At 34.9% G+C, this 13126-nt stretch overlaps 1 protein-coding gene across 5 annotated transcripts in view; it reads right to left on the minus strand.

The window, feature by feature from the left end:
• Positions 1-13126, minus strand: part of AP3B1 (adaptor related protein complex 3 subunit beta 1) — a 267807-nt gene that overhangs the window by 140005 nt on the left and 114676 nt on the right. For all 5 annotated transcript variants that reach the window (XR_014834747.1, XR_014834745.1, XR_014834746.1 and 2 more), the window contains 5 exon segments: positions 11051-11206; positions 7269-7366; positions 5380-5434; positions 5218-5289; positions 2143-2205 (listed from right to left, as the gene is read on the minus strand). Coding sequence is in view for 2 of the 5 variants with exons in the window: in XM_021076471.2 (XP_020932130.2) it covers positions 2143-2205; positions 5218-5289; positions 5380-5434; positions 7269-7366; positions 11051-11206 (444 nt within the window). In the remaining 3 variants the exon portion in view is untranslated.

A 13126-nucleotide genomic window follows, 5' to 3' on the forward strand; every position in this document is an offset into this window, starting at 1 on the left:
GATATTAAATGAAATGACTGGATGACCAAGATTTTGAAACAGGTCTAATGTGTGACCCTCCATACAACTAAACAATGCCGTAAAATTACCTGAGACTCCCTAAAACTCCAATAAACTTGACATGTGCAAAAAGTAGACAGCAAAAGGACATGCAAACAAATCACACAGATTAAGCATCACAGCAGGAAAAAAGGAAAAGAGGAAAAGAGGAAACTGCAAACATGAAGAAAAAAAACTAAAATACTTAGAAATAAATAGATAAGCAAACCTATAAAAATGAATTACAAGTCAAATGTAAACACTGTTCTATATAGTTTACTGGCTAAGATTTGAGATACTATATTTTCTGGCATATAAATATAAGATGAGCAGGAACTCAAGATACCCTAACTTCCCAAGGAATTTTTCTAGAAAAATAAATAGCATGCAAGTACAGTCATCTAGTTAAAAAATTATAAAGCATGAAGATGTTATTAACATTCTACTACTCCTATTAAAAGTATAAGATCACATGTTTAAAAAGAAACACAGTGTCTATATAGCTAAAAATAAATTTAATATAGGCATAGAGAATGATAATGGCAACAAAATAACTTTATAAAAGCTAGGCATTGATAAAAACTCTGTGATTAGTGTACAGCATGGAATATACTTTTGTTAAGAAAACTGTTGACAAGATGTAAAACTCATAGTACTGATGTTTTCTATTACTGTGCTCCAAGCACTAGTCTTCAGATCTTCTAACTTTTTCATCATAAAGGGCATATGAACCATGAAATAAATTTTTAATAATATTTTTGAGGGATGTGAGGCTGGGAAGCATAACAATCTTCTTTTTTTTTTTTTTTTTTTTTTTTTTCCGTTTTAGGGCTGCACCCACGTCATATGGAAGTTCACAGCCTAGAGGGTGAATCAGAGCCGTAGCTGTCAGCCTATATCACAGCCATGGCAAAGTCAAATCTGAGGGTCTGCAACCTACACTGCAGCTTGCAGCAATGCCTGATCCTTAACCCACTGAGCGAGGCCAGGGATTGAATCCATATTTCATGGATACAATAGTCAATTTTTAACCTGTTGAGCCACAATGGGAACTCCCCAAAACAGCAAAACAAAACATTAATAACAATCTAAAAAAACATGGTGGGGGTAATTTTAAACACATCTGTTTGAGCTATTCATGAAGCTAAGAGGACAACGTCTAAAACAGCAGTAGGTCAATCAAATATGGACAATCAGGTAAGAAATGAAGCCATTTTCATGACTGCAGAGTTTGGCATGGACTACTGTTGACAGAACAAAAAAAAAAGAATCCTTAGAGGAACTTATTTTCAAACTGAGAGTTATAACCAGTGTCTCAAATTCTGTGATATGAAAATATGAATGGGACTACTATCCCATTTCCCTTAAATTTTTTTTTTTTTTTTTTTTTTTTTTTGTCTTTTTGCTATTTCTTTGGGCCGCTTCTGAGGCATATGGAGGTTCCCAAGCTAGGGGTCTAATCAGAGCTGTAGCTGCTGGTCTACGCCAGAGCCACAGCAACACGGGATCCGAGCCGCGTCTGCAACCTACACCACAGCTCACGGCAATGCCGGATCGTTAACCCACTGAGCAAGGGCAGGGACTGAACCCGCAACCGCATGGTTCCTAGTCGGATTCGTTAACCACTGCACCACGACGGGAACTCCCCATTTCCCTTAAATTTTAAATTTGTAGTTAATGTTTATTCTTAAAAACATTTATTGGTTGTCAATCTTATCCTGAATCACTGTTTTATTTATTTAATTACACATTTCTAAAAAGAGAAAGATACATACCTAACTTTATTTTTTTTTGTTGTTTTGTTTTTTAGGGCCACACCCACGGCATATGGAGGCTCCCAGGCTAGGGGTCAAATCAGAGCTGTAGCTGCTGGCCTACACCACAGCCACAGCAACAGGGGATCTGAACCGCATCGTGACCTACACCACAGCTCACGGCAACGCCATATCCTTAACCCACTGAGCGAGGCCAGGGATAGCCTCATGGATGCTAGTCAGATTCATTAATTGCTGAACCACGACGGGAACTCTGAAAGATGTATATCTAACTTAAAACTGAACAGATGCTTTAGAAGTTAGTGTATAACAAGCATTGCACACAAACCTGAAATTCTCGAAGAAGAGTTGATATGTTGGCTTCATTTGCCAAATTTGTCAAAATTTCAAGCTATGGTAGAAAAAAAGAGAAGGTAAACATTTAAAAACACAAATAGAAAGAATGAATTTACTAAATGCCAGGCATTTAATGGAATGGTAATTCTATATATTTTTTAAATCACGCTATTACAAATGTTATGAGGCATTCTACCCTTTAGGTGAACTTTGTCTCTCTACACCTACAAACACGGAATGACTATAGAGTGCTTAAAAAAATAATTACACGAAGGAGAATTCTACATCTTCAACTGTTTGTCCCAATTTAAAATTTATATGTAATTAATCTGAACAACTAAAGGTAGTTTGATTTTTCTTCTATAAATAAAGCCAGAAAACAACTTGCCCTCCATATAATACCTCTGTATTCCAGATACCAATTAATTCTCTTGATTTTGTTTTTTGTTTTTTTTTTTGGTCTTTTTGCTATTTCTTGGGCCGCTCCCGCGGCATATGGAGGTTCCCAGGCTAGGGGTCGAATTGGAGCTGTAGCCACCGGCCTACGCCAGAGCCACAGCAACGCGGGATCCGAGCCGCGTCTGCAACCTACACCACAGCTCACGGCAACGCCGGATCGTTAACCCACTGAGCAATGGCAGGGATCGAACCCTCAACCTCATGGTTCCTAGTCGGATTCGTTAACCACTGCGCCACCACAGGAACTCCTGATTTTGTTTTTCTTCATCCTACTACCCCAATATTTAGACATTTTAATTCTCTCTTCTGGATTTGTAGTTACAAGAAATATGCAAGTAGAAGTCCATCTCAAACAGGCACACTAAACAATTTCAGTTACTACTCATAAAAATATTCAATCAATCTGTAGGAAAGCATGAAAAGAACAGATGGGACAAACAGAAAACGTAACACAAGATGTAGAGATAGACACAATCATATCAATAATGACATTAAAAGTAAATGGTCTAAAAACTCTAATTAAAAGGCACAGACTCTGGGAGTTCTTTATATATTCTGGATACTTGTCATTTTTCAGATATATGTACTAGAAATATCTTCCCCTACATTATGAACGAACTTTTCATTTTATTTTGATGATAACATTTTTTGGTACAGTATTAAAAAACAATCTCAAACATATAGGAAAGGCAAAAAGCAGCAGTCTTTATTTGAATAATTTGAGTCTAGAGTTGTCAACCTCTATCATTTCCAAATACATCTGTGTATATTTCCTACAAACAAGGACATTGTCTTATGGACCACAATACAACCAAGAAAACCAGGAAACTAATACTGATGCATCACATCTATAATCACTTATATTGGAGTCTCAGTAATTATCTCAATAATATATAATAAAAGAATCCAATTCCTTATTATATATTATGTTTAGCTGTCTCTTTAGTCTACTTCAGTCTGAAAGCTTCTCAATCTTTGACTTTCACAACCTTGACACGTTTGAGGATTACAAACCAATTATTCTGTAAATTTATCCTTCAATTTGGCTGTGTCTCAGTGTTTTATTTTTTTCATTTTTATGATTTTTATTTTTTCTGTTACAGCTGATTTACAATGTTCTGTCAATTTCTACTGTACAGCAAAGTGACCCAGTACATATATACATACATTCAGTTTCTCACATTATTCTCCATCATGTTCCATCACAAGTGACTGGATATAGTTCCCTGTGCTATACAGCAAGAAGTCTCAGTGTTTTTAAATTAAACTCAGTTTTCATGTGAATAATCAATCATCCCCATATTTACTGAATAGTCCTCCCTTTCTTCACTGATTTGTAATACATGGATCTGTCTCCATGATTTCTATTCTATTTCACTTATTTTTCTATTGTTTTAATTATTATAACTTTATATCCATGATTACACTTTTTTTTTTTTTTGTCTTTCTGCCCTTTCCAGGGCCACTCCCACGGCATATGGAGGTTCCCAGGCTAGGGGTCTAATCGAAGCTGTAGCCGCTGGCCTACGCCAGAGCCACAGCAATGTGGGATCCAAGCTACGTCTGCAACCCACACCACAGCTCACAGCAACGTCGGATCCCTAACCCACTGAGCAAGGCCAGGGATCGAACCGCAACCCCATGGTTCCTAGTTGGGTTCGGATTTGTTAACCATTGAGCCACGACGGGAACTCCATGATCACACTCTATACTGTAGTTATTCACTGAACGCAACACTCTTTCATAATCTCTTGAGTTAGCAAAAAATGTGCCTTTCTCCTATCCTCAACTCCATGACCTCACAATCAACTTACTTACCAACAACAAAAAAATTACAGGGTCACTGCTGAGGTACAGGTTTGATCCCTGGCCCAGTGCTGAGGGTCAAAGATCCAAAGTGGCTGCTGCTGTGGTGTAGGTCACAGCTGTGGCTCAGATTCCAATCCTCGCTTGAAACTTCCACATGGATGGATGCAGCCAAAAAAAAAAAATCAAAAACCTGAAATTTCTAAGTTTCTGCTGTGGCACAATGGGATTGGCAGCATCTCTAGAGCACTGGAATGCATGTTTGTTCCCCAGCCCAGCAGAGTGGGTTAAGGATCAAGCACTGCTGCAACTAGGTCACACATGTGGCTTAGACCTGATCCCTGGCCCCAGGAACTCCATATGCCTTGGAGTAGCCCAAAATAAACAAAAAATTTAACAAAATCATGTTATTCTTTTAAGATCCACTTAAACATCATCGTTTCCACATCCTTTCTAAATTTCCCATAGAATTAATCTTACCTTTGTTTTTCTACAACACCCAATTCAAATCTCTACATCAAATTCAAATCATCTACTAGATAGTGCTGAAATTATCTAATTACATGTCTGTCTTCTTCACAAACTGAGTTATTCAAGGTGCAGGTAGTATGCCTTAACTTTGTATTATTAGAATGTAGCACAGTAATTAGTATAACAATATAGTTTAAAAAGTATAAAGAAAAATACCTCAATGTATCTATTTTTTTAAAGAACAGATCTACACTTTGTAGATGTCAGGAGTCACAGCAATAGTGTCAAAGTAAACATGCATTAAACTATTCGAAAATAAGAGCATACTTACCTTCAGTATCTTAATCATAGTTGGATCAGTTGACCTGACATAGAAACTCTTCAGATAAGGTTCAAACATACCCTAGATTACAAAAATAAGTAAATAAATACATTTATTATGGTACCAATGTATTTACTTCTATCTTGAATTTTGTGTTCACAATGTACATACCTTTCTTTGAATTGACATAGTTGCTATATTCTGTAGGACAATATACTGAACCTCCCTAAAAATTAAAGGAAGATTTTCACTGGGTATATTTTCCAATGAAATATCTTTAAGTAAACAGTACATTAAAGAAAAAGAATCAGCAATAAGCCTCACATTGACTCTTAAATAGAATATTGAAAAGTCTTTAGTAAATCTTAGATATTTATGTATTTTTTTAAAATACATTTTCCCTATAAACTATCAATAAATTAGGTTTGACACACCATGAGAAAGAATAAAACAAATTTAATAATACTGTATTCCTAACATGTAAACCCAATATTGTAGCTGCTCTGAATACATGCAAAAAAAGGCATTCTTAGGGCATGGAACAAACATGACCAGGGTGTTAATATAAACTCCTGAATGAAAGGCTCCCCATGTGATGCAATTCTGCCCAGAGTGAAAGACAAGTTTTTAAAAAGCAAAAAAAAAAAAAAAAAAAACATGTCATTTTATGTCCAAAAATCTAAGAAATGAATGTAAAACTAAATCTGGGATAATGCTTCATGTGACAGATGCATTCCAGATCCTTCTGATAACCTTTGAACCAGCTATAGAAAAGGAAAATTACTGAACTGATGAAATGGAAAGAATGACTATGTATAGAGACAGAGAAACACAAAGGAAATAATATCTGACCAAGGAATGGCAAAAGCAAACTAGAGCTAAAGTTGTCGCACTAAGTTTGAGTTAAGGACAAAAATAAATATTAATCTCTCTTCCCCCAACTGTATTAGCAAAATGATTCAATAGGAAAAATTTTCAATTTAAAATAACTAATTATTGCAAAATATCCAGGGTGTGCTAAATAGCTTGAAACGATGGTATTCTTTTTTTTTTTCTCTTTTTTTTTAAACTTTTAAAAAATTTTTTTATTTTGTTATTTTCCCACTGTACAGCAAGGGGACCAAGTTATCCTTACATGTACACATTACAATTATATTTCTTTCCCCACCCTTTGTTCTGTTGCAACATGAGTATCTAGACAAAGATCTCAATGCTACTCAGCAGGATCTCCTTGTAAATCTATTCTAAGTTGTGTCTGATAAACCCAAGCTCCCGATCCCTCCCAATCCCTCCCCCTCCCATCAGGCAGCCACAAGTCTTTTCTCCAAGTCCATGATGAACAATGGTATTCTTAATTAAACAAAACAAATGGCAAAAATTTGATTTAACTTTGAAAGCACATATCACAGGAACTAAGTTTTCTGAATTGTTGATGTGAACTGCTGAATTATAGAGAGGTAAAATTAAAGAGAAAAGTATTCTATTTATCTATCCGTCTATTTACCCACACACCCAAAGGAAATGAAAAGAGTACACATTTCTTAAAATAAGTAGCTATTAAGAATATAACTATCTTCTTAAATAGAGTGAACTATAGTAATTAAATATTGTAACTTTATAGGAAGCAGCAATTTTGTCATAAACAACATAATTCAGGATATGTATTCCTTTACATAAAGTTATATATAATTACATTAAGCCAATCTGATAATACATTAAAATAGTTTTTCAGTGATTGCAGATTTAACAGAAATCCCAATCATTATTCTTATCACACCCAGAAATATCAAACACCAACACAAGGCTACTGGTAACAGCATATGCTACAAGCCAAAAAAATATTTTCAATTTCTTTGGGTTTGAGGTTTTAAAATCTTCAATAGTTATCATTAACGTTGAGATGATATTATGAAAGCTTTTATAATGATCACCTTGAGAAATCTCATTGATAAAATACAGTCAGAGCCATGTGGTAAATGCCTGAAAGACATATTTTATTTGTTCAAATATTACTTTTGAAGTATTACAGAAGAAAACACAGGAATAAAATCATGTCCTACCTATTGCTACGAAGTAAACGCACCAGTGGTTTAGAAATAATGCCCACTTCAGATTTTGGTGCTATATGCCAATACAGCTGAGCAACTGCCATTACCACCTAAAAGATAAAAGCATGAAAACAATGAGAATTATGAACACTGTTTCATATTACAGTTTCAAAGTATATTCTTATATATTATTTCCTTTAACTCTTACAGAATTCTTCTGAAATAAGGTGAGTATGCTGTTATCCTTTGTCGCAGGTTGAACAGTGTTCCCTTAAGAAGTCATGTCTTTCCTCGGAATGTGACCTTATTTGGAAAGAAAGCCTTTGCAAATGTTATTACGGTAATGACTAAGATGAGATCATACTTGATTAGGGTGGGCTCTAAATCCAACGTGAGTGTCCTTAAAAGAGACAGAAAAGGACACACAGAGACACGGAGAAGAAGGCAATATGAAGATGGAAGCAGAGATTGCAGGGCGGCCTAGAAGTCAAGGAATGCCAAAGACAGCTGACAACCACCAGAAGCTAGTTTCTCCTTCAGAGCCTCCAGAAAGAACCAACCCCAATGACGCTACGATTTTTTTTTTTTTTTAATTTCTGGCCTCCTGAAATGTGAGCAAATAAATTTCTATTGTTTTCACCTACCCAGTGTTTGATAAATTTCTTATGGCAGCTCTAGGAAACCCATACATCCTCAGAAAAGAAAATGGATGTTAAATGAATTCCTAGAGGTCTGACAGCCAGTATAGGACAACGTGTGACACACTCCAAATCCCATACACTTCCTAGTCCTGCTATTGCACTGAGGGGGAATTTTTTGATTAATTTATTAATTAATTAATATTTTTATTATAGTTGATTTACAATGTTCTGTCACTTTCTGCTGTACAGCAAAGTGACCCAGTTACAGATGTGTGTGTGTGTGTCTATGTATGTATATATTCTTTTTCTCATTATCTAAAATTAAGCATGTCTTTCCAAGCGAAGGCAGATGCTTAAGGGCAACAGTCATAAGTAGGTTAAACTTTTCAAAAAGTACATTTAAGTTAAAACAATTTCTCTACAACAGCAACTTTTGAAATGATCCTATTTTTCAAAAGGCAGAATCTTAGTTTAAAGCCATCAAAGGGTAATCACAATGTCTCTGTCATAAAATGCAAGAGCACTATATTTCCCCTACACAGCTCTACACTTAGATCCAGACATCAAACTTCCCGACTTCCCACTTACTGAAAGCATCCGGTTCAATGTGTGACAACTGCAGAGAGAGAACTCCAGAAGTTACATCCTCCTGTCTTTGGTTAGGAAGGTATATTAACACTACTTTACTTCTGCTTGGACTATAACTTCTGACAAACATACGACAGGAATTTTATACATGCCTAAAGAGTACTAAGAACCTAAGGTTGCTGCAAGTGAAAAAAGAGTTTCTTCTAAAATTAAGAAATATTTTTTTAAAATAGAGTTTACAGGATCCTAAATTTACTGCTGTTTGGCATTTTGTTGCTTTTTTTTTTTAACAAGACTGATTTATAGCTTTCGGACATTACTTGGAAACTTGAGAAGTCTGAGGATATCTTATTCTTTTCACTTGTGATCTACACATAGACTTAAACTAAAGAATAAACTCTATGGAATTTAGCATTTTATTAAGAAAAACTCATTTAATGACTGATTTATTCTATAAGTAGGTGATAGACACTTTCTAAAATATTAAATCATATAGCTGGCTAATAAGCACTAGTATATGATAAAAAAAGTTGAAGTTTAATAAATTGTACTTTCTATATATGTCAATGTTGTTAAGATTCTATATCCCACTTAGTATGTCATCTGTTCTAATATGTTAATTAGGGCATTTCCAAACCCAAAAGGGCTAAATGATCTTCTTTTCCCCAAATATTTAAAAGTCTAACACTTTAAAGTCTCTTAAATACCCCAAATTTGAAATTTATATTCTAATTTGTAAAAGCCATTAAGGAAGCTTCCATAACTTCAAAATCTAAACCACTAAAAATATACAAACTCATAGACTCTCAACAATTACATTATGTATGTTCATAATAAAGTATATCCTTATAAGCATTTTTCTATTCCTAACCATTCATACCACTATCAGCTTCTCTAGACCGTCAGAAGAGCCTCTCAACATTGTTTTCAGAATTTCTTATCTCCAATTCAATCTACACGGCACTACAAAGTTTCCTGAAACAAATTCTCCAAGTTTCTCTTGTAAGTTAGGAGTCAAAGGCTAAAACAAATAAAATCTATTCACAATCCTTCAGAAGTCAACCTTTATGTATATTTAGTAGCACTAAACAAGCAGGGTACCAAAACGCAATGGAACAAAAAATAAACTACCTCTACTTGGTACACAAATAAGTAAGGAACCAAAACACAGTGGAAGAAAAAACACAAACTACCTCTATTTGTTTCACTATTCAAGAACATTTTTGATCAGTTAAGTATCTGCATTGTAAAACCAGTTTATAAGATGAAGTTTAAAATTAACAGTGAGTTGATTATAAAGTAGAGTTTTAGGTGGCAAGCTATAGCTATTTAAGTACCATCTGGCCAAGATAGGCCACATTAAAAGACAGGCATATTTTACATTAATAAAATATTTGTTACTACTCTGCATGGGTACTTAATCATGATTAGAGATTAAATCACTAGGTATAAGATAAAAACTTCTGCTAATTCTTAAGATACATATACAAAGCTCTAAGCACTAAATTATTAAGCAAACAAAGTAGTTCAAGGGAAATTCTACTTTTTAAAGTTTTTACTAATTGAACAATTTATTAAGAAATTTTTTTTAATTAAAGAAGTTTAAGAAAATTTTTAACCTGAATCCATTGAGACTTTAGAAAAGGAACCAACCAGATAAACCCAGAGGAACATTCTGCAAGACTTGAGAGGTTTATAAAATGTAACAACCAGATGCCATGCTGCATAACTGGTATAGATGAACCACTTGTAAAAGAATTTAAGATAAATTGGTATTAAATGAGATGAAATTTTACTGAAACAGAAATAGAGAACTGTCTAGAAAAAAAATAGGTTAAAAATACTATATGTAGTATGATTTTTATCTTGGTTTAAAAAATATTTATGTACAGACATACACCCATGAAATATATATACAAAGAAAAAATCTGGGAAAAATTGGATTAAGATATTATAATAGTGATTTCTGAGTGATGGGAATATAATGTTTTAATTTTATTTAGTTTTGCTAGTATGTATTTTTCTATTGTGCACATGTAGTCTTCTAAAATATAAAAGGTTACTTAAAAATTAATTATTCCTACCAGTTAAAAAGCTATAAAACAAAACAAGAAAATCTTAGGACCCAAATAAAATTGATTTTTAATTACTCCTACCAGGTAAAAATGACCATATAAGAGGAATTAGGTTAGGTGCTTTTGTTGAGTGTTGGTCTCTTCAAAACTCTTCTCAGGTAAATACAAATATTCTGAACTGATATGAGATTAAATACTCACAACCACAATCCAGTAATAGAGAAATACATACAGTCCTCCAATCAACTGGGAAACAGCCTGAGCTCATAATTTAGGAGTCCAATGAACAAAAGCACAAAAAAGTAGATGAAGTCCAGTAGGCATACAGCTATCAAACCAAGTGTTCCTATCAAAATCTGATTTTTACTATACAAACAAACAAATGCTCCATAGCACTCTCAAAAATAAAGACTTGTTTACTGGACTTATATAATTTTAGCCACTGTTTTCAAAGATCTACGAATGAGTTCTTACAATGGTTTCAACATACCGCTGCATTCCTGCTCTGAAGCAAAGGCTTTGTATTCCGAATTAAAAGTCTATGGTCTGGATCCATAGTATAAGCCTTCTTCCTTTTATCACTCTTTTCCTTCTGTTCCTCATCAGAATCATAGAAATCCTTTTCATTGTCCTCTAGACCATCATCCTACAGGAAAGAATCCAATTCCAAGATTAGTTTAAGACTAAGAACAGTCTAAATAGTACACAAAGATAACTTAAAAAAAAAGAAGCTACAATAATAATAGTATTTTACTGTAGAATACCACTGTTGAGGCAATTTGAAAATATTATGTTACCTATATGGAAAACAGACCTCCCCTTTTCTCATAATTTGTAATGCAATAACTGTCCTTTGGTGCTACAGATAATACTTTCTGCTACATAGTAAACCTCTGAAAATATTAAATTATCATAGAAATACCCACAGCTGCTCAAAGGGAAAACTTCATCATTAAAGTCTAACAAAGTCTATGATATGAGACCACCCCAAACCTGAAAACTGTTTCCATGAATTATCAGTCACTCTGTAACTATACCAAAGAATTAGAACACAGAATTGTTTGAACTGCAATACACAAAAAAGAAATCATTAATAAAGTTTGACAGGTAAAAACTAGTAATTAAGTAGGTCCCCCTGTTGTTATTCAGTTTGAGATTTATGTATATCCCTGAGAGGTGATTCTAGGTTTCTGTTTTGCACTTTTCATTTGAATTCTTTATTATTTCAGTCAATATTATCAACCTGTAGGCACTGAGTCCTAACAATAAATAAAAAGCACACAAAGACAATGATATCTCCGTGGATCCAATGTAACTACTTTTAGAGGTAATTTCTGTTATCAAGTACCTGAAACATAATTTCTTCTGGGAGAATGGAACAGACATTCTTTTCCATATTCCTCTCACTAAGTACAATTAGAAATCCAAGACATCATATATAAAACAAATATATAGAAGGAAAGGTGGAGAGAAGAAGACTGGATAGGGACCTCAAGACCCAAAGAATACACAACACTGAGTTCCTTGGATTTTTGTTTTTACCTCCTATCAAATACCTGGTAGAAGAAAGCTAGTAACCCAGAAACACCAAGAACACATAAAATAAAACCCTCCAAAACCCTGTGCTCTATAGCCAAAGGACCAAGAAAGGGAACATCGAGGAGGACAGAAAACTTTCAGAAAATAATTGCTCTAGTGCAGCCAGCACTAGAGAAAAAAAAAAAAACAAAAAAACAACACAGCTCTGCCCTCATCTCCACCAGCAAAGGCTGACACGGAGAACCTAGACTTCCAACCCCACCCTGGTCCAGGCTGTAATCAGAACACAAACTTTCCTACTGGGGTGGTACTGAAAAAGGCCAAGATGGGTCTGAGACATTAATTCCCACCAGAAGATAATGAGGCACCTCTCTGGTGGGGAAACCAAGTGGGGAGCTTGGGCATCCAAGCTCACTTATCCATAACGAGGTGACTTTATCCCTCCCCACGGGACTAGTGTAAGAGGATGCTTAGTGGACACTCTGTTCAGCACATGGAGCACCACCAGCCAGTGGTAACAAAGACACACCACTCTGGTGTTAGTGGAAGACACATGTGGAACAGTAATGAGGCACTTTCATCCCTCCCAGCCAGAAAACTATTAGGGGAGTAAAGTGGGGAGCCAGATCCCACATTTAGCCATAGTGACAATAAGCACCATCTCCCCAAGGTGTCAATGGAGGCTGAGTGGGAAACCTGGATTTCTACCTGGACTGAGCAGTAATGAGACGGCAGCATGCACCCCACCTTTCTCTGCTGGAATGGTATTGAACAAACACAGCCAAGACTGAAGGTTTTAATAAGATCCATAATCTTACAATACCCAAAATGCCTAGGTTTCAATAAAAAAATCACTTATAATTCCAAGAGCCAGGAAGATCCCAAACTGAATGAAAAAAGATAACCAGTAGATGCCAATACCAAGAAGATAGGGATATTAGAGTTGCCTGATAAAGATTTTTAGAGTAACCATCTTAAAAATTCTTCAATGAGCAATTAGGAACATTCTTAATACAAATGAAAATGA

The sequence above is a fragment of the Sus scrofa genome, chromosome 2 (genome assembly GCF_054392235.1).
Source record: "Sus scrofa isolate SSC_HxYL_T2T_F1_AM1 chromosome 2, Sscrofa_HxYL_maternal_Yorkshire_Landrace_v2.0, whole genome shotgun sequence".
Classification (NCBI taxonomy): domain Eukaryota; kingdom Metazoa; phylum Chordata; class Mammalia; order Artiodactyla; family Suidae; genus Sus; species Sus scrofa.